At 42.5% G+C, this 22899-nt stretch overlaps 1 protein-coding gene and 1 non-coding gene across 2 annotated transcripts in view; both read right to left on the reverse strand.

Annotated features, from left to right (window-relative positions):
- Positions 1–17805, reverse strand: part of DCBLD2 (discoidin, CUB and LCCL domain containing 2) — an 85183-nt gene extending 67378 nt beyond the window's left edge. Inside the window, exon 1 of the mRNA XM_019968390.2 lies at positions 17224–17805. Coding sequence (XP_019823949.2) covers positions 17224–17440 — 217 coding nt within the window. The 5' untranslated portion in view covers positions 17441–17805. The remainder of the gene's footprint in view (positions 1–17223) is intronic.
- Positions 10211–10283, reverse strand: TRNAE-UUC (transfer RNA glutamic acid (anticodon UUC)). The gene has a single exon. It is a non-coding gene; the product is annotated as a tRNA-Glu (tRNA).
- Positions 17806–22899: the final 5094 nt, after the last annotated feature.

Genomic DNA, 22899 nt, shown 5'->3' on the forward strand with positions numbered 1-22899 from the left:
GCACACACTCTACATAGAACATAATGGTTAAGCAAATGGGCCCTGGGGTCACACGATGAATGTAAATGCCCTACCACTCACTGTGATCTTGAGAAGGTTGTTTACTGCTGCTAAAGGTCAGTTTTTCTTCAAATGGGTATACTACTATCTCAAACCACATAGGGTAAGAATTAAATGAGGTACTGTATGAAAACACCTACTGTCAGGCTTCCCTAGTGGCTCAGTGGTACCCTACCACTCACTGTGATCTTGAGAAGGTTGTTTACTGCTGCTAAAGGTCAGTTTTTCTTCAAATGGGTATACTACTATCTCAAACCACATAGGGTAAGAATTAAATGAGGTACTGTATGAAAACACCTACTGTCAGGCTTCCCTAGTGGCTCAGTGGTAGAGAGTCTGCCTGCCAGTGCAGGAGATGCGTGTTAGATCCCTGGCCCGGGAAGATCCCACATGCCACAGAACAACTAAGTCCGTGTGTCACAACTCCTGAGCCTGAACTCTAGAGCCGGGAAGCCAAAACAACTGAGCCAGCGTGCCCTAGAGACCGTGCTTTGCAATAAGAGAAGCCACCACAGTGAAAAGCCCATGGGCTGCAACCAGAGAGTAGCCCCGCTCGCAACTAGAGGAAAGCCCACAGGGCAACAACATCCCAGCACGACCAAAAATAAATAAATATATAAATAAATAAAAAGATAAAACAAAGCAAAAAAACCCTCCCTACTGCTGCTGCTGCTGTCGCTTCAGTCGTGTCTGACTCTGTGTGACGCCATAGACGGGAGCCCACCAGGCTCCGCCGTCTCCAGGCAAAAACGCTGGAGCTGGTTGCCATTTCCTTCTCCAATGCATGAAAGTGAAAAGTGAAAGTGAAGTCGCTCAATCATGTCCAACTCTTCGTGACCCCATGGACTGCAGGCTACCAGCCTCCTCCGTCCATGGGATTTTCCAGGCAAGAATACTGGAGTGGGGTGCCACTGCCTTCTCTGACCCTCCTTACTATCAAGGGCCTAATCCACAATAATGTGCTCAATAAATGTCTGAGGGTATTTATTACAGTCATGAAGACCAGAATCATATGTGGATCTGGTGCGTTTGGCACAGCCTCGCTAAGCCATCAGAACAATGGCTCATTACTTTAGAAGATTTACAGCAGCTTTAAAGCTTCGACTACAGTGTCCTGTGAAAAGTATAAATCATGAGAAAGTAATTCTCACTAATCTTCTCCCGGATGACCTCTACTTCACTTCAGTGACTCATGAAAACACAACCTAGACTTTGTTTTTGCTATTACTGTAGACTCCTCCCACCTGTGAATGTCAAAAACTTTAATGTCTCACTCCTTTGGTCAGTCTCCTGACCTTTCGGCTCTCTTACACCCACTGCTGGCTTTCTGTGAACTTCTCTCTTTCCTCCCCATCTATTATGTGGCCCTTAGCCTTACTTCTTTCCCCACCCAGCCTGGATCTCACATCCAGTGTGTGAACTACACTCTTCCTGGTACCTTCACTTTCTGGCCACTATGCCTTCTTGAGGATCTCTCTGCCTGGGAAACCCTCCACCTGGGATCAAATGATCTCTCTGCCCAGGAGCCAAGCACGGTTGGAAAAAAAAAAAAAACCACCACAGTCTAAGGAACAGCTATCATTACAATAATGGATCCTGATCTCAGATGGGCATTGAAAGTCACCAGTATTTTTACTTAGTGTTTCTCAAAATTTCGTCAACATTAGAACATTAGGTTCTCAGGCCCCCATCTCTGTTTCAGTAGATTATAATAAATATGGCAGAAAAATTATCTGAAACTTGGAAATACGCTAAAAAAAAAAGGTGAGCAGTAGAAACTTTAAATGCCATAGAGACCAAAAGCTGCCCAAAAATTACAGAGCAAAGTATTTAATTGGACTTGTAATTTATCATCAACTAAAGGCCCTAGTCTTCATTGGACATAAACTTGCAGTTTTTTAAAATTAATTTATTTTTTAATTTAACAGCATAAGGTTGGGGTACTGGTGAGAGCCTGGCCTCTGTGTCCATCTGCTTACAGACTAATGCTGACCAAGCCACTAAGACATTTCAGCTCTATGAAATGCTTTATTTACTACATAAACTCCGAGACCAAAATAAGGGTTACTGAGAATGAGGTAGCATTCAATGTAAAGGGGAAGCTTTCATCAAGTTGTTGTCTTCAAATTTAAATTTACTCTTCCTATTAACAGAGTAAGTAAATTGTAAGAGTAAGCCAAAGGACAAGCAAGAGTGAGTCCCTGTAACCAAAGATGAACAGCATCACCCCGGATTGTTAGATAAACCACTGTTTATACTAAGAAGTGTTTCCTTCCTGGTGGTGAAGGGCAGGTGGCTGGAAAAGAGCTTTATATCCTGTGTATCCCCGTGTTGGTATCATGGATGCACTTACACAGGGTACTAAGCTTGACTTAAATTCCTTATTCAGTTGTATATTTTTTGCACTACTTCAGTTGTATCATGTGCAATCTCTTGACCAAGCCTATTTTTAAACTCTGGTAGAGTACCATTTTATACATATTCCCAGCTGCAGAATTGGTATTGCTTATTCTCAGCAAGAGAGATTGTTTGCATGGAAAGATTAATAGCACTGATTAGCTTTCTAATATTTTGCACTTTTTGAAATGTTTGTTTTTTATGTGATTATATTTAAAACTTTAGTAAATAATGAAATAAAACCAATTTGACCAGTTGAAAAAAAAGTTAATTTATTTTTTAATTGAAGGACAATTGCTTTATAGTATTGTGTTGGTTTCTACCAAACATCAACATGAATCAGCCATAGGGTTTACCTATGTTCCTCCTCTCTCCTTTGAACATCCCTCCCACCTCCTTCCCTATCCCACCCCTCTAGGTTGTTACAGATTCCCAGTTTGAATTCCCTGAGTCATACAGCAAATTCCCACTGGTTATTACTCCTTGGAAGGAAAGTTATGACCAACCTAGATAGCATATTGAAAAGCAGAGACATTACTTTGCCAACAAAGGTTCGTCTAGTCAAGGCTATGGTTTTTCCTGTGGTCATGTATGGATGTGAGAGTTGGACTGTGAAGAAGGCTGAGAGCCGAAGAATTGATGCTTTTGAACTGTGGTGTTGGAGAAGACTCTTGAGAGTCCCTTGGACTGCAAGGAGATCCAACCAGTCCATTCTGAAGGAGATCAGCCCTGGGATTTCTTTGGAAGGAATGATGCTAAAGCTGAAACTCCAGTACTTTGGCCATCTCATGCAAAGAGTTGACTCATTGGAAAAGACTCTGATGCTGGGAGGGATTGGGGGCAGGAGGAGAAGGGGACGACAGAGGATGAGATGGCTGGATGGCATCACTGACTCGATGGACATGAGTTTAAGAGAACTCCAGGAGTTGGTAATGGACAGGGAGGCCTGGCGTGCTGTGATTCATGGGGTCACAAAGAGTCAGACAAGACTGAGCGACTGATCTGAACTGAATGTATGTTTCCATGTTACTGTCTCTATACATCCCACCCTCTCCTTCCTCCGCTCAAGCTGTGTCCATAAGTCTGTTCTCAACGTCTGTCTCCACGGCTGCTCTGCAAATAGGTTCAACAGTACCATCTTTCTAGATTCCATATCTATGTGTTAGTATATGATACCTGTTTTTCTCTTTTGACTCACTTCACTGTGTTATCAGTTCAGTTCAGTCCCTCAGTCGTGTCTGACTCTTTGCGACCCCATGAATCGCAGCACGCCAGGCTGCCCTGTCCATCACCATCTCCCGGAGTTCACTCAGACTCACATCCATTGAGTCAGTGATGCCATCCAGCCATCTCATCCTCTGTCATCCCCTTTTCCTCCTGCCCCCAATCCCTCCCAGCATCAGAGTCTTTTCCAATGAGTCAACTCTTTGCATGAGGTGGCCAAAGTACTGGAGTTTCAGCTTCAGCATCATTCCTTCCAAAGACATCCCAGGGCTGATCTCCTTCAGAATGGACTGGTTGGATCTCCTTGCAGTCCAAGGGACTCTCAAGAGTCTTCTCCAACACCACAGTTCAAAAGCATCAATCCTTTGGTGCTCAGCTTTCTTCACAGTCCAACTCTCGCATCCAAACATGACTACTGGAAAAACCATAGCCTTGACTAGACAGACCTTTGTTGGCAAAGTAATGTCTCTGCTTTTCAATATGCTGTCTAGGTTGGTCATAACTTTTCTTCCAAGGAGTAAGCGTCTTTTAATTTCATGGCTGCAGTCACCATCTGCAGTGGTTTTGGAGCCCAGAAAGATAAAGTCTGACACTGTTTCCACTGTTTCCCCTTCTATTGCCTATGAAGTGATGGGACCAAATGCCATGATCTTCATTTTCTGAACGTTGAGCTTTAAGCCAACTTCTTCACTCTCCTCTTTCACTTTCATCAAGAGGCTTTTTAGTTCCTCTTCACTTTCTGCCATAGGGGTGGTGTCATCTGCATATCTGAGGTTATTGATATTTCTCCCGGCAATCTTGATTCCAGCTTGTGCTTCTTCCAGCCCAGCGTTTCTCATGATGTACTCTGCATATAAGTTAAATAAACAGGGTGACAATATACAGCCCTGACGTACTCCTTTTCCTCTTTGGAACCAGTCTGTTGTTCCATGTCCAGTTCTAACTGTTGCTTCCTGACCTGCATACAGGTTTCTCAAGAGGCAGGTCAGGTGGTCTGGTATTCCTATCTCTTTCAGAATTTTCCAGTTTATTGTGATCCAAACAGTCAAAGGCTTTGGCATAGTCAATAAAGCAGATGTTTTTCTGGAACTTTTGCTTTTTCGATGATCCAGCAGATGTTGGCAAGGCTCTAAATTACAAGCCCATCTACCTCATTAGGACTGACTCAAATGGGTTCCTTTTTATGGCTGAGTAATATTTCATTATATATATGTACCACTGTGTCTTTATCCATTCATCTGTTGATGGACATTTAGGTTGCCTCCATGTCCTAGGTATTGTAAATAGTGCTGCAATGAACATTGGGGTACATGTGTCTTTTTCAGTTTTGGGTTTTCTCAGGGCATATGCCTAGTAGTGGGACTGCTGGGTCATATGCTAGTTTTATTCCTATAAAATTGTAGATTTTTGTCCTGTGGAGATGTATATAATTTCTGGACAGTTGAAAAAAAATCCAAATATTACAGTTTAGAGCCCTAATAGCCCACTTTTAGTCATCTAATCTAGCAATCACAGCCTAAGACTGCCTATCTAAACACCTAGTCTCTCAAATACTCTTTGGACACATTTTAACCTCTTACTGATTCCTTCACTAATTAATGAGTTGAATAAAATCTTTGATGTGTTAATTTTACATTTGCACGACAGGTACAATTTTGCTACAGTGGCGCCTAGGAAGGGTCCACGCTTTTAATAAATTTCGGAATTCTAACAATGAGAGCAACAAAAAAAACACACAATCTTTCTCCACCCAGTGTTCCCCAATATCTGCCACTTTTTCCCACTTTTTTTTTCTTATAGAGAGAGCTTTGTCAGTTTTCCACGTTTGCTGTCTTATTTCTTTTCCTCCTGTACGCCCTCCCATTCTAGGCTCAAAACACAATAATTCAGTTTCTAGACAGTTGTGGGATGGATTGTGCTCCCCCTAGACCCCATTATCCCAACAACCAAATTATATGTTCCTAATTCCTGGAACCTATGAATGTCACCTTATTTGGAAACAGGTCTTAGCAGATGTAATCAATTTAAAATGAGGTCATACTGGATTAGGACAAATCCTAATCCAGTGTCTGGTGTCCTTATAAAAAGAGGGAAAGTTGGACAGGGATACAGACATAGGGAAAATACCATGCCACTTCAGAGGCACAGACTGGAACGATGCAAAGGGATTCCAAAGACTGCAACTCCCAGAAGGAGCAAGGAAGGGCCCTCACCTAGAGCCTTCAGAGACAGCACATGGCCCAGCCGATACCTGACTTTCCGAAGTTCAGCCTGCACAACTGTAAGACAATAAATTTCTGTTGCTTGAAGCCGTCTAAATTTGTGGTGATCTGTTATGGCAGCACCAGGAAGCACAGACCTACCTTCCCAATGGGACTATTCACTAAAGCGGTCAGTTTACGAGCTGCCAAGTCAACAGATATTTTGCCATCCTTATCATCTGTGACCTTTCCACAGCATCTGGTATTGCTGGCTTTTCCTTCCCTCCCACCTTCCTTCCTTCCTTATCGGCCCTCCCTCCTTCTTAGAACTCTTCTTCCCCAACTTAGTTCTTCTTTAAACTCTCTAATTGCCACTTCTCCAGCATCTTAGCTGACATCTTTTGACTACAGATAACTGACTCTGCGGTTCTCCAGCTCTTTCCCCTCTCTCTGTATGCTGCCAGGGCCATCTCTCCACCCTGACTTCAGTTACCACTAGGTGGAGAATGCTCCAAAGTTTCCAACCTTTCTCCTAATTCTCAAATCTGTCATCTACTTCTATATTAAGCATCTCCGCTCAGAAATTCCACAGTATTCAAACTCATGTACCAAGATTCAATGAGCATCTTCCATGTGCCAAGTACTGAACCAGGTTCTAACGAACAAGAGAAATGACAAGGCCCTTGTCCTTACAAAATTTACAAAATAGTAAGACAGACATAGTATTAATGAATAATTTCTGGAATGTTGAGTACTGCAGGGAAGTAATGGATGTGATACAGTGTGTGCGTGCGCATGCATAGGATAAATAGCAATTAACTAGACAATTACTTGTGGATGAGGGAGGTGCTGAAAGCAGAGAGAAGACAATTCCAGAAGGAAAAAACCAGCATTTTTAACTGACCTTTGCTCTCTCAGATTTAACTGGTCATTAAGTTTTATACTTTGTTTCCTTAGTATCTCTAAATTTAGTCCCTCTGAACAAGTGCAGGCCCTTTCAAGAGTTCTCTAACAGGTTCCCTCCACTTCCTTTTTTTCCTCTCCAATCCACTTGCCCACACTCCTGCCAGTTTCTTAGACTGGGTCATGCAGGTCGCTCATTTTAAAAACCTTCAACTGTTCTCAAACTCTTCGACAAGAATACAAAGTCCATTATAATCTGTCCCCTGACTCCCTTTCCCATCTCATCTCAACTTTTCCCACAAACTCTCTGCCCCCGCTCTGGAACGATGGGCTCTCAGGTAACTCCCCCATGCTCCACCCACTCTCTCCTCTGCACTTCTCAGCTCTGCCAACAATAATGTCCTTACTCCTCAGAGCCACCTGGCAAATACCTACTCAGTGTTCTCTTGGGAAACCTTTCTGAAAGTCCAGGTCTTTCTCTCCATTTCCATTATTAAAATCTCTTTATTGAATGTGCTTAATTATGCATATTTATGTCGGTTTGCCACACCAGCTGTAGAACTCTGCTAGGCAGGCAAGGTATTCTGTTTGCCTGGGTAGCCACAGACATAGAAACAAGGCGCACTGGGTTCTTAACATATGCTGCCAAATTTAGAAAATAATGAACTCAAAACACAAGGGTAGGCACAATGGTAGATAAGTGATACAACAGAAAGTACACAGACTTTCCAATGTAAATTCTAGCTATGCCAACTTCTGAGGTGATCCTAGCACTTAACCTCTACATCCTCAACTATACATGGGAGTAATACCACCCATCTCCCAAGGTAACTGTGAGGGCTTGGTAAGAACTTACATAAAGCGCACTGGATTCTATAAATGTGAACAATCTCTCTGAAGATGATGTCTACGTATCTAGTACCCTCCCTTCCTTCTGGGAACTACTCTGTAGTTTGCAACAGTTTTCATATGACCACATGCCCCCTGGTTAGCTAACTGGTCCAAGGGTGGGTACTGACTCACACTGGGCCCATCTGAGGCCAACTTACCCTGCCCTCCCATTTCCTGCCCTTGTATGTCAGGGAAACCCCAGAATCTCTCTAGTGCTGAGGCCATAAGCCTTGAGGATTGCCAGCAGCCATGATCTGCTACATACAGAGAAAGCCTGACTGTAACAAGACAGAGCCCTTGGTGTCTGAGGTCTGGCTGCATCTCTGCTTTTCTCAGAGCTTAGTCTGGCTAAGTCCTTAAGAAGATTCTGCAAACTACCTCAAAATGCTCCCCAAAATTACCTTTTACTTTAAGCATGTGTAATTTTCAGTTCCCTATAACCCTCCTAACTAAAACACTCTTCCTCCACCCATGCAACAGAATGTCTCACATCCAGACCTATAAAGTTAGCATCTAGGATAAAAAGAGTAACCAGAAATAGTTCATGCTTGGAAGAGAGAGAGGAACCATGAAGCTGAAAATGATCTGAGGGTGGAGATCAAAGAAAGTTGAAGTCTATCAACAGGTAGGAAGTTGGAGAAAGGGGAGGCCAAAAGCGAGGGGCCAAAACCTGTATTAAGGTCTCAGTGGGCTGGAGGCCAAGTAAGGATATTTCACATGAACAATCACATCCTGCTGTCTCATTTCTTCACTACACGGCCTGACCCCTTCACTAAGCTAGGGGTGGAACTTTCCTATACAGTAAGTGTAGGGAAAATGGGAAGAAGGACCAGAAGGATGGAGAAGCACTGTATCTCAACAGAAAGCCAACACTTGAAAATGGAAATCTTAATTGTAGAGTAGGGAAAGAGAAACAAAATTTTCATTCACATGTTGTTTTACTCACTGAATCAAAATTTAGCAACTGCCTAGATTTGGTCACAGCCTCATGCATTCTACAGAGGTGAGTTATACATTAAAAAAAAAACACTGAGCGTGACATGCCTAGTATTAATATTTAAACCCATATATGTCTGACTCCAACATCTCTATACTTTCAAACTCCATCCAAGTTAAAAAATAATGAAGACAAAGAAACCTCTTGGGTTTAAAAGAAAAAAATAAAAAACTCACAGTTGAAAAGACACTTTCAGAAGAGCAGAAGCTAGACTGCAAGGAAATCATCATTTAACAAATATGTGTGCTGACACTAAGAAAATGTACAGCACAAATTTAGTCTACTTGTTAGTTGGTCATTGAAAAAAAGGAGAAATATAAGCTGCGGGCAAAGCAACCAGTTGAAAGAAAAGATGTATATATAAGCCAGTGGCGTCTTGACTGTGTTTCCAGATACACGGTTAAGAAGCACCATGGAAGTTTAAATTATACTAAAAGCACAACTTATATTCCCCAATAAAGCAGGGTTCTGGACAAGGTGGAAGAGATGATTTGAGGAAGAAGAAAAGGCGAGGCAGGAGGTAGTTTTACTTGCAGGGATGAAGAACAGGACAAGGGTTTAGGACAAGACAGGTCAGTCACGATGCTGTGGCTGAGCAGAAATCCCATGGGAGGTTCGACCAATGGTCCTTATCTGAGGCAGATCTAGTCACAAAGGTCACACGCCTTTCTCCAGCAACCTTGAGCTATTCAGAACAGGAGAAAGCGGTGGGGACTGGCATGTGGGCCAGGTTTAGGATCTATCCAGGACATGGAGAAAAGCATCAATGGGATGATGGACCTGGGCTGAGACAGGTGATCCAGAAATGGGCAAAGGGACTGGGTAGAAGCAGAGGTAGCTAAGGGTGATGTCACTGCTAATATCACATAGGTACAAACGCTTCAGTCTGCCCTGCAGTGGAAGTCCTCCACAATCTTGTCCCCACTGACTTTTCCAGCCTGTTTCGCATTACTTTCCTCTGACACCAGATTAGTGAAGCTACCTGAATGTGCTCCAGGAATTTCAGCCAGCAAAGAAAAAGGAGGCAGGCAACAACTAGAACCAAAACTAGGGAGTTTTATAAAGCTGGAGGTGACTATTCAAATCAAAATCTGAATGAGAGGGCAAAGGAGTGCACCTCACTGGCTTTCATTGATTTTGGCTTAGCACAGCTCTTAAAGACCAACTTATTTGACAGGGCAACACAGCAGTGTTCTCTAAATAGCAGCCGTGGCTTTGTTCAGAGTTCCAGTTGAGGGGGGACTCCTCTCATTATGAAAGCAAAAGAGTCTAACTCCTGGGAAGAGGGTGGCTGGGAGAACACTGGGCAGAATGTCAGGCCCTGTGCAAGCAGGTTAAGGTTCAAGAAAAGGCTCTATTTCCATGGAACTAAGAAGCCCAGGCTCTGAGGGAATCAGACAAAGGACAACAGTGTGAAGGACATGCAGGTGCCCAGAGACTAATGAATAACATGCTTGGGGCAGCAAATTCACTGCAGAAATGAGTTCTGAATTTTTTTTTTTTTTTTGGCCCGGCTGAGTGATTTGTGGAATTTTAGTTCCCTGACCAGGGCCTGAACCCAGGCCCTTGGCAATGAAAGCACCATGTCCTAACCACTGGACCATCAGGGAGTTACCCTAAATTCACATTTTTGAATGACGGACATCATGGTAAGTATTAGAATTTAGAAAGTAAATAAAACTCTGCCAGATATAAATATTTAATATACATTGTGATTAATGACTGAACAGAAAAAACTAGGAATTACCATCTGGAGATGAGTGCATGTGGTGACAAGAGAACTCTTCTCAGAGAGGATGATACTGAGGAAGGTTTGAAGGATGATAAGAGGTTACTGCTTCCCAGGGGGCTTAATGGTAAAGAGTCTGCCTCCCAAGCAGGACACATGGGTTCAATCCCTGGGTCGGGAAGATCCCCTGGAGAAGTAAACGGCAACCCACTCCAGTATTCTTGCCTGGGAAATCTCATAGACAGAGGAGCCTGGCGGGCTACAGTCCATGGGGTCACAAAGAGTTGGACACGACTCAGCAACTAAATAACAAGGAGGTGACCAAGCAGATAAGGAAAGGGGCTCTTTCTCTTCAAGTAGAGAAAATGATACATGTAAAGAGATCAGTAGAGAGAACAAGGTAAAACAGGATCAAATTACATATGAGAGGAATAAAAATCTCAGTTTTACACAGAACTATATATATATATATATATAAAGGGTGAGGGATGAGATAAAGTCAGAGAAGGAAGGGAGGGGCCAGATTCTGAAAAAATATATATAAAACGCAAAGGACTCCTCTCGCTATAAAAGCACAGGAGTCTAGATACTGGGAAGATGGTAGATTTTATCTTAGGTGGTAAAGGGGCTACTGGACATACTACGGAAGTATTAACAGAGCTCCAAGAGGGCAGTGCCCCAGTGCACAGAACCATAGCCCTCAGAAAAGAACCAACAAATATTTGCCCAAATATGGGGCAAGAGTGCAGGGTATGGGGCTTGCGGAGGAAGCAGTGGGCCAGGGCCAGAGGCTGAGGCATGCTACTCACCGCAGCAGGGCTGGCTTTGACACTCACAAGTTTCCTGACTCCTTGCTGTTCTGATGCTGTGATCTTACTCCTTAAATGTCACTCATCCCTGTGAACTAGGAATCTACTGACCCTAACAGCTGATCTGCTTAAAACCATTTTATCAGCAAGGTTTCTCCTACTTCCCTAGGCACTGTGAGCTTACCCTCCTTTTCAAACTCACAGCACTGTGCAACTTTCCCTGACTATTTACACACACGCTCCAACTCGAAGATGATTATTACCCCAACTAGACTGCAGGATCCCTGAAGACAATGACAGTATTTTACTCGTTCATAACTATCTTGGGGCTGTGTTAACATATGTGCACACACCCTGGGAGTTTATAGTTGGAACTCTCTCATGCTGAGAGTTGATCCCAAGCAATTAAGTCCTGACTGCAAACTCCCAGAAACTGTACTCCACAGAAGCAAGGAACGCTGAGCCTCCTCTCCTTAGAAAGCAGTTGAGGGACTGTGCATCTTGGTCTTTCCAGTAACTCAAGCAGCTAGCCAAAGATCTTCTTCCAACTACGTACCTTCAGAGTGCAGGTGGATCTAGCAGGCGATGCTTTAGCAGCCTGTTAAGATCATTCCATTATCCGTCTGCTTCAGTGGACACTGGCATTCATTAAGTTCGAGTTTATGTGACTATTTGTATTTTTTTGTACTAATAGAGTATACTGATTCAATCCACATAAGGACCTGGAAAATTAGCATTATGTGGGTTTCTAAACTAATCGTTTGAACTGACATACTTTCTTAAAGATCCTATCGTAAATGAAGAATTTAATCAAATGGATTAAAGAAAATAATGTAATAGCAGTTTTTGAACAATATAGTAATTACTTCATAAAGAATAAATGTCCTGTGAAAAAATTTTTAATTTCAAAATTTTTGTCTTGCCATATTTTCAAAGTAGCCTTCTGTTTACTAAATCAGCCTATATTAATTTTAACATGTATGTTTGCAGAACATAACACCACACTACTAAGATTACAACCACATAAGATTATGTAGGTGTGTGAACATGGACTAGAAAGGAAGATGAAGTAAAGTGAAGTGAAAGTTGCTCAGTCATGTCTGACTCTTTGCGACCCCATGAACTATACAGTTCATGGAATTCTCCAGGCCAGAATACTGGGAAAGGAGTATACTCCAGGGAAAGGAGTGGGTAGCCTTTCCCTTCTCCAGGGGATCTTCCCAACCCAGGGATTGAACCCCAGTCTCCTGCATTGCAGGTGGATTCTTTACCAGCTAAGCCACAAAGGAAGCCCAACAAAAATTATAAATTGATAGATTAGAGGTAAGACTGTAATTATTAGTTAAATTTTTGGTTTTGAGTAATTGTTATATAATTGTTATCTGTATGATATTTTTAAAATAAATAAAATGCTAAGGCCATAAGGTTGTTATAAAATAAACTGAATCTGTGAGCCACACAAGAAAAACTGCCAAGTGGTCTCACTTCCTATATCAACAATCACATTTAGCAAATATCACTCCCTCTACAAAGCTTTTCCTGATCTATATAGTTTCATGTTATCAGTCCACATTCTTCCAACTAGTCAAGAAGTGGAAGTGAAAACCATCTATTTGCATGCATTTAATTAATACCTAGGATTACCACCTGAACTTTCATACCCTAGGTTTATTTTGTAAAGTACAATCTTATATTTAAAGTCTAACTCTATGTAAATCAAGACTTTCCTCATCATACTATAATCTGATGCTTTCTTTTTGGAAATTAATTAATTCATTATCTTTTAAATTCTAGTACTGATACTTTAACACATTTTGTTGGTCTTTTAGAATGAAACTTAAATGTTCACACAGAACTATTCAATATTTCCAGAACAAAATAAAGTTTCCTCTCTGTTGATAACATTGGGAAATCTACCTAAAAATCATTAACCTGTAATTTTACAATTAATTTTTAATTTACAAGCTTTTAAAATATGGATTTTAAATTTGATCATTAACACATGGAATATGTGCTATATTTCTAATCTCCACTATGCAAAATTCATCAGAAATAGAGAAGAAAAAGCATGCTTTGATTTTTGCCTCTCAAAAAAACTATATATAAGAGCCCTAGTGTTAGTTGCTCAGCTATGTCTGACTCTTTGCAACCCCATGGACTGTAGACCTCCAACCTCCTCTGTTCATGGAGTTTTCAAGGCTAGAATACAGGAGTGGGTTGCCGTGACCTCCTCCAAGGGATCTTCCAGACCCAGGTATTAAACTTACGTCTCCTGCATTGCAGGCAGATTCTTTACTGTTTGAGCCACCAGGGAAGAACTTAAGAGCCCTAATGTTTCATCAGACCAAAAATAATTAATTAGGTTAATTCTAAATTAACCTAATGTCAATATTAGTAATAATTATAAATGTTCTTTGCACTGGGACGTGTTCATTTCCAACAATTCACAAATACTGCTCAAAAACTATTTCCCTGCATCACAAGCAAATAAAGGCACTACTGACAGACTGTACATTTTTTTCACACATTAGTTCAAAAATCATTGTGAAACTGAATGATTCTTTTTAAAAAAGAATTTGACAGATTTATTAAATTAGCTAACAAAAATAATTACTTTCATGAATATTTTCTATTCATAGGCATAAAGAAGTCAGTCTCAATGGATTTTTAAAATTTATTCCCCTGATATTTTACCACATTCAAATAACATTCTAATCTACGGGCTTCCTTGGTGGCGCAGTGAATAAGATTCTGCCTGCCAATGCAGGGGTCATGGGTTCAATCCCTGCCTGGTCTGTGGAGCAACTAAGTGTGCGTGCCACAACTACTGAAGCCCGAGCCCCCTAGAGCCTGTGCTCCACAGTAAGAGAAGCCACCGCAAAGAGAAGCCCATGCACCGCAACTACAGAAAGCTGCACAAAAGCAATGAAGGCTCAGCGCAGCCACAATGAAAAAAATTCTAACCCAGAAGGTAGGCAAACCTTCCATGACACAAATGAGGAAGCTGAGCTTTTGAGATGAGGCGACACAAATTCCTACAGTCATAATGTAAACCAAAGACTTAAATTCATTCAGTTGCGGAACTTCCTATTAAGTAAACTTATTACAGTAACAAATAGGCAATCAGCATAAGTTCCACCAATTTAAGTTTTTTAGAGAGACATACACTTTATAGGTAAATAATGCTTTCAATAAAAACAAGAAAGACTTTGAAGATGAACTTAATATCAAACTCAGAACTCAAGACACAAATATAAGCCATGTCTAAAACAGCATCATAGTCAAACAGATGTGAATAAACAGAAATTACAAATATATTAATGAAGTAAGATTAAATACATCTCTGTTGTGAAAGGTTGACAAGTTTTCAGACCAATGACAAATTTTATTCTAGACCAAATAAAAAGAAAAAAAAAACATTTGGTCAGCAGAAAATCTGCTGAAGAATGGCATTAATGTGTGGCATTAACTGGAATGAGTGTAGCATCTTCCACTTCAAAATGAGGTCTGAAAGATTAAAAGAAAAAAATCCTGAAATACATTTCTACCTCAAAATACATATTAAATGCATTTCTACCTAGGATGGCTAAGGAAAAAAAAAAATCTGTATATCACAAAACACTTTCTCACAGCTTACTTTTATTGCAATTTGCAGAACACTGGAAAATGCATAAAGAAATTACTTACAACTCTACCATCGAAAGACAACTTTTATCATTTTATTATCTCCTTCCAATCTTATTATAAAGACTTCTGATAGAGTAAAAACTCCAGCTTGTAACTTAACATTACAATATAGTAGACATCCCCATTAGAAAAAATTCTATAAGCATCTTAAAGCACTGCTTCTCATTTCAAAGTCAGACTTCCTTCCAGGTTATGTGAAGAATCCCAGAGGACCCTAAAGCACATCTGTTAAGACCGGTAACACAGACGGCACCACAGACTGCATCCGGATCCGCTGAGTAAGAAATACAATTTTTTTAAAATTGGGGAATTCAAATGCCATACAATTTCTGGGTTTTCAGGTGATGTATACCTAAATGACCCTTACTTTATCAATTTAGTAAGCTCATGATAACAATGATAATCAGTTATAGCTGTTTGTACTTTACCCTTTGCCAGACTCCTATGTACTAGCATTTCATTTTTATCAAGCTAAGAAACAGGCATATACTCATTTCACTGATGTAGAAAACTGAGGTACAAACAACTTAAGTGATTTTACAAAATTTACCCAATCAACTTGGGAGAACTAGAAATCAGGTCTTTTAAATTATCAGGATCATTTCTATTTGTGTTAATCTATACAGATGTTTTTATAAACATGACACTGTGAAAGAGAACCAGATACCCTAGTTGTTAAAATGCTTGGTAAAAACTAAAATTAAAAAAAAAAAAAGGTAATGTTGCATGTTTAATTAGGCCAGGCTTGAGAAACTCTAAAAACAAGGCAATTGTCTCATTTGCAGAGGAGACATTTAATCAGTTATAAACTATTCAAAGATCTTTTTTTTTAAACATGACATAAACACTTTCAGATTCTGAAATAAGTAAAAGTGGTCAGAGTATCCTGCTTATGTAGTTATACTTTGTATCAACATAACTTATTTTATGGGTGTCTCAGTTTCCTTATGTTTGAAATGGGATAACAATACTTAACTCAGAGGGCTGTGGTGAGGATTAAATGAGTTAATAGATGTAAATCACTAAGGGTTGTCACAAAATAAGACCCATTCAATCAGTGTTAGCCATATGTTAATATAATCCTGTTTTGCTTTTTCTTTCTACCAGGAGGAAAATAGAAGCATAGGTTCTAAAACTTTAATGAAGGAAAGGAATTTCACTCTAATTTATTAAGTGCTGATGTTCAAGAATTCGATTAAGAAGATGATCTAACTGAAACCTGAATGCTGCCTAGAGCTGAAAGAGGTCAGTTTACCAAATACATTGTTTCCATTTACATTATATTTCCACATGCCTGTCAAAGTTTTAGCATCTTCACAATGACCTGCTTAAGACCATGATTCCATACTCTACTGAAAACTACATGAAAGCAACATTAAGCTGGACTTAAACGTGGAGATCAACCTAAAAACAAACAAACAAATATCTTCCAAGTGTTAAGCAACAATCCAGTTCTTATCTCTCTCAGTGTAATAAAATGGAAATTCAATGGAGAAATGTGTTCAATAATTTGATGTCAAATTGTTTTCAAAATTGCTGTTCAATGCCTGAAAAAAGTACTAAAAGGGGGAAGAAATCAGCCCAGCATTCTCTTTCAACCATGATTATTAAGTAAATAGCTTTATACGCTCTGGAATAGGTTCTCGAAGGATTGTAGTAAGAAAGAAGTTTTGTCACTTTCTGTAAGGGCTTGCCCATTTAATACGGATCGCTCCGTCTGGGCAATAGAGCACGCTGCCTTGGGTCCCAGACGCAGAGTCTGACCCAAACAATCTATCTAGACCACCATCCTGAATAGGCAGGGGTTGCAAAGGGCATGTTCTAAATCCAAGACTCAAAGATAACCAGAATAAACTCTATTCGATTTTGAACTTGACACTTTCACAAAAGATAATCGTCGTCAACTCCCTTCAATGGATTTAAGATGCTATTCAATTACCTGGCCGTTTTACTCTGTCCATCCATCCACTTAGCTTAACATTAGACAGCGCATCTCCAAAACCTCTCCTTTTCCTCACAAATACTTTCCCCAGAACAATCCAATGCCCAAAGGAGGTCTTCATAGCAAGGTCTCACTTCCCTCTTTTCAAAAAAAAAAATGAATGGGCTCCCCCAAAAGTAAAGCCTCGCCAACTTGGGGAAAAACAGCCTGCCAAGCTTTGCAATTCAACCCAGCGAGTGCGGGACCAGGCACCGAAGCGCACAACTACCCTGCGCGTCTGCAGATTCCGTAACGACCCGGACACCCTGCGCCCCAGAGGCTCCCACGGCGCCCCCACGGCCCCCGGGGCCCCGCGCGCACCGCACTCCTTGGGAAGAACTCACCTTGCTGGGCTCCGGCGTCCTCGAGCAGCAAGAGCAGGATAAGTAAGAGGAGGAGGAACAGAGGCCTGGGGAAGGAGGTGGAGGAGGAGTTGGAGCGAAAAGGGAGGGGGTAGGAGCGGGAGAGGGGGAACGCGGCCCGGGCGGGGGCGGCGACCGCGGCCCGGACTAGGAAACGTTGAGGGCTGTGCCCGGCTCTCACCACCGCCCGGCTCGCCATCGCGGCGGCCGGCAGTCCGCCTGCATAGTGCGGCCGCCCCGGGGCCGCGGCACCGGGCGAGGAGGCAAAAGCAGCGGCGGGAGAGCAAGAGGCAGCGCGCGCTTCGCCCCACGCCGCCCGCACTCCGCGAAACCTCCTTCTTCTTCGTCCCTTCCCTCCGCTCCCCTCCCCGGGACCCCAGGCCGGAGCGCTAGGGAGGGGAGGGAGAGAAATGGGGTGCTCGAGCCGCGGAGGACAGCTGGGGCGACGCGCCTCCAGAGCCGCGTTCAGCAATCCGACCCCTGCCCACCGCGCTCGTCCTGGGCTCGGGCTGGCTGGCAGGCAGGCCGGCCGCCCGCTCCCTCGCGCTCCCTCTCGCGCGTGCTGGCCACGCCTTCACAGCCCACCCCGGCCAATCCCCGGGCAGCTCTGGTCCGTCTCCCTCTGTGCCACCCAATCAACACTCGTTCGCCTCGGTCGACCCGTTAGCTCCCCGGCCCACTCCTCGATCTCCACCGCCCCTCATCTCTCTCCTCCAATCCCCTGCGGCCTTGGGAAGCGTCCCACCCGCCTCCCCCAAAACGGGTTCCGCCCCCAAACTCTAGCCCCCGACAGCCCCCGCCCGACCCGCGCGCCTGTTATTGTTGGGACTTCAGCCCAAGCTGATCCCGGAGAGGCGGTTGCTTGCTCTGGTCAATGACTTCCGGGACTTCCCCTAGCCCGCTCTCCCTGCTGCTCTGGCCCAACTTGCTCATTGCTCCTCCCACGTCGCACATCAGGCCACTGGAAGGGGTGGGAAACCTGGATTCTGGATGATTTTAGCTGGGAGCTGAGTCTGAGGGACTTTTTTTTCCTCAATAGCAGAGCATTTTTTTTTAAAAATTACATCCAGTTGTTGCAGCAACTCCCAGTTACAATAACAGATACAGTGTTCAGTGTAAGATATATATGTATTTACTGTTTCCTATGCCTTTTACTATGTTAATGTGGGCCGGAGGATGGCCGGAAAAAAAAAGTATATGACAAGATCCATGCCCCTAAAGCAATTTAAACCTGACTTCCTAACATTCACTAAGCCATTCTACCAAGACTTGTTGGTCACCTGCTGTGTACCTGCAAACGTACAAGTTGTGGGATTTGCAGTCATAATACAGAAATCTTCCAAGATCTTGTGTTGGGACAGAGATGGAAATGCATCATGAAAATCAGAATAAAATAAATACTAACTAGAGTCGCGAGTAATCAGATGGAGGCTGTTAAGAAGATGGAGTAACCAAAAGAAAAAAAAAAAAAGAGAGAGAACAGGCTTTGGGAAAGGGGAAAGCAAAGGACTAGGCAGAACTGGTTTTAGGAGAAAGATGCCATTTAGGATGTTTTTCTTATCTCTCCTCACTTTTCTTTGGAACTCTGCATTCAGATGGGTGTATCTTTCCTTTTCCCCTTTGGCTTTCGCTTCTCTTTTTTTCCTCAGCTTTCTGTAAGGCCTCCTCAGACAAACATTTTGCCTTTTTGCGTTTCTTCCTCTTGGGAATGGTGTTACTCACCGCCTTCTGTATAATGTCACAAACCTCCTTCCATAGCTCTTCAGGCACTCTATCAGAGCTAATCCCTTGAATCTATTTGTCACTTTCACTGTATAGTCATAAGGGATTTGATTTAGGTCATACCTGAATGGTCTAGTGGTTTTCCCTACTTTTTTCAATTTAAGTCTGAATTTGGCAATAAGGAGTTCATGATCTCAGCCACAGTCAGCTCCCAGTCTTGTTCTTGCTGACTGCATAGAGCTTCCCATCTTTGGCTGCAAAGAATATAATCAATCTTCTTGATTTCTGTGTTGACCATCTGGTGGTGTCCATGTGTAGAGTCTTCTCTTGTGTTGTTGGAAGAAGGTGTTTACTATGACCAGTGCATTCTCTTGGCAAAACTCTGTTAGCCTTTGCCCTGCTATATTCGGTACTCCAAGGCCAAATTTGCCTGATCATTGCATGCAAGATGGGCACAATAAAGGACAAAAATGGTATGGACCTAACAGAAGCAGAAGATATTAAGAAGAGGTGGCAAGCATACACAGAACTGTACAAAATAGATCTTCACAACCCAGATAATCACAAAGGTGTGATCACTCACCTAGAGCCAGACATCCTGAAATTCAAAGTCAAATGGGCCTTAGGAAGCATCACTACAAACAAAGCTAGTGGAGGTGATGGAATTCCAGTTGAGCTATTTCAAATCCTAAAAGATGGTGCCGGGAAAGTGTTGCACTCAATATGCTTCAAATTTGAAAAACTCAGCAGTGGCCACAGGACTGGAAAAGGTCAGTTTTCCTTTCAGCCCCAAAGAAAGGCAATGCCAAAGAATGCTCAAACTACTGCACAATTGTACTCATCTCACACACTAATAAAGTAATGCTCAAAATTCTCCAAGCCAGGCCTCAACAGTATGTGAACCATGAACTTCCAGATGTTCAAGCTGGATTTAGAAAAGGCAGAGAAACCAGAGATCAAATTGCCAACATTCGTTGGATCATTGAAAAAGCAAGAGAGCTCCAGAAAAACATCTACTTCTGCTTTATTGACTATGCCAAAGCCTTTGACTGTGTGGATCACAATAAACTGTGGAAAATTCTTCAAGAGATGGGACTACCAGACTACCTGACTTACCTTTTGAGAAATTTGTATGCAGGTCAGGAAGCAACAGGAAGCAACAGTTAGAACTGGACATGGAACAGTCCAAATAGGGACTGGACTGGTTCCAAATAGGGACTGGACTGGTCCCAAACAGGGAAAGGAGTACATCAAGGCTGTATATTGTCACCCTGCTTATTTAACTTATATGCAGAGTATGTCATGAGAAACGCTGGGCTGGATGAAGCATAAGCTGGAATCAAGGTTGCTGGGAGAAATATCAATAACTTCAGAAATGCAGATGACACCACCCTTATGGCAGAAAGCAAAGAAGAAATAAAGAGCCTCTTGATGAAAGTGAAAGAGGAGAGTGAAAAATTTGGCTTAAAGCTCAACATTCAGAAAACTAAGATCATGGCATCTGGTCCCATCACTTCATGGCAAATAGATGGAGAAACAGTGGAAACAGTGACAGACTTTATTTTTTAAGGCTCCAAGATCACTGCAGATGGTGACTGCAGCCATGAAACTAAAACACGCTAGTTATGACCAACCTAGATGGCATATTAAAAAGCAGAGATGTTACTTTACCAACAAAGGTCCCTAGTCAAAGCTATGGTTTTTCCAGTGGTCATGTATGGATGTGAGAGTTGGACTATAAAGAAAACTGAATGCCAAAGAATTAATGCTTTTGAACTGTGGTGTCAGAGAAGACTCTTAAGAGTCCCTTGGACTGCAAGGAGATCCAACCAGTCCATCCTAAAGGAAATCAGTCCTGAATATTCATTGGAAGGACAGATGCTGAAGCTGAAACTCCAATACCTTGGCCACCCGATGCAAATAACTGACTCATTTAAAAAGACCCTGATGCTGGGAAATATTGAAGGCGGGAGGAGAAAGGGATAACAGAGGATGAGATGATTGGATGGCATCACCGACTCAATGGACATGAGTTTGAGTAAACTGCTCCGGGAGTTGGTAATGGACAGGGAATCCTGGCATGCTGCAGTCCATGGGGTCACAAAGAGTCGGACATGACTGAGTTACTGAACTGACTAACTGGGATGTTTTTAACATGGGACCCTAAAGACGGATGGTGTCATTAAAAAACTGGAAAGGTGAATTAGGTTGTATGAGAGAGCGAGTCAGTTTTGGACATACTGGACTTCCATTATGGTCCAGTGTTTAAGAATCCACCTGCCAATGCAGGGGACATGGGTTCATTCCTTGGTCCAGGAAAATTCCATATGCCTCGGAACAACTAAGCCTGTATGAGACCACTGAGCCTGTGTGCCTCAGCTACTGAAGACTGCCTACCTAGAGCCGGTGCTCCATAACAAGAGAAGCCACCATAATTAGAAGCCCGTGCATTGCAACTGGAGAGTAGCCCCAGCTTGCTGAACCTAGAGAAAGCCTGAGTGCAGTATCAAAGACCCAGTACAGCAATAAATAAATAAATAAAAATTCTGGACATACTGAACTTGGGATGTTCACTCAGCTAGTACATTATGTTATATAACAGGCAGGTTAACATTTTAGTCTAAAGCTCAGGTTGAGGAATACCTTGAAGTTATGGGTGAGGGTCATAAGACTAAGATCCTCAAATGAAAATCTGAGAATTCAAAAGGACTTTGGAGGTCATCTTTTTCAATTCCCCTGCTAACCCCTCATACACTAAAACCCTTCCACCAGTTTTTATTCAATTAGCATTTATTGAATGCCTATAAAACCCGACTGTGCTTAAGGCCTAACATGGACAGTAAGCAAACAAAGTTCAGTCAAAGGAGCCAACATTGTATGGGGGAGGCAAACATATAAAGAAATTTGTTGCTATCAGTGCCATGTTGGAAGTATGGACTGATGACCCAATATCAAATGGAAGGAGTTCAAGGAACCCGTCATGGCAAGGATGAACCTCTACCAAGTCCTGAATGAGAAGACAAAGTGAGGAAGGTGGTCTCAGGCCAGCTGTAAAGTAGGCTGGCCCACAGACCCCATGGCAAATGGCGCTGATGGAGCTGAATGAGGGTAACTATTGCTGACTTAGTGGGAGCAACTGGAGACTAGTGTGGAAAAGTGGGTAGGGACAAGATCTACAAGAGAATGAGATGGTTGGATGGCATCACTGACTCGATGGACATGAGTTTGAGCAGGCTTCAGGAGTTGGTGATGGACAAGGAAGCCTGGCATTGCAAAGAGTCGGACACGACTGAGCGACTGAACTGAACTGAACTGAAGAAGTCAGAATTTTATTCTGTAGTATTGAGAAGCAACTGAAGGATTCTAAGAAAGAGTGACATTATCAATCTTTACTTTAGAAAGCTCAACCGGATAGGTAGGTGAGGAATGGACTGGAGGAAGAGAGACTGTGGAGACAGGAAGAGCCAGTGCAGAGACTAGCCCCATGATCTGTGTGATTAAAGGGAGTGATGGTGGGTCTGAACAGCAATTCCAGTGGGCTTTGGAAAGGGGAGAGTTTTCAAGGAATGTTTATGAATGTTTTACTGCCTCAATATGGTGAGTAAGGAGGAGTTGAAGAAGATGCTCAGGTTTCTAAGTAGAAGGCAGTGCCTATCACACAGCAAGGGAAACTGGTTGGATGAGAATGTAGAAGACAAGGCTATGAGTTCAGTACGGGGACAGTTGAATATGTACTGATGTGACAGGCAATCAGTCATGTGCTAAGACTTCCAGGTATTGCCGTTCTCTCTGAGACAACCTGTCTTGTTTGTTGGACAACTCCTTTCATCAGGCATTGAGAGATAACCTTGAGGTCACAGAGGTGGTGGACAGAGCAAGATTTTATGAATCTCAGGATGGTGTTCTATCGACTACACAGAGCTGCACCAGAGGCAG

The sequence above is a fragment of the Bos indicus genome, chromosome 1, assembly GCF_029378745.1.
Source record: "Bos indicus isolate NIAB-ARS_2022 breed Sahiwal x Tharparkar chromosome 1, NIAB-ARS_B.indTharparkar_mat_pri_1.0, whole genome shotgun sequence".
In the NCBI taxonomy this organism is placed as follows: Eukaryota; Metazoa; Chordata; class Mammalia; order Artiodactyla; family Bovidae; genus Bos; species Bos indicus.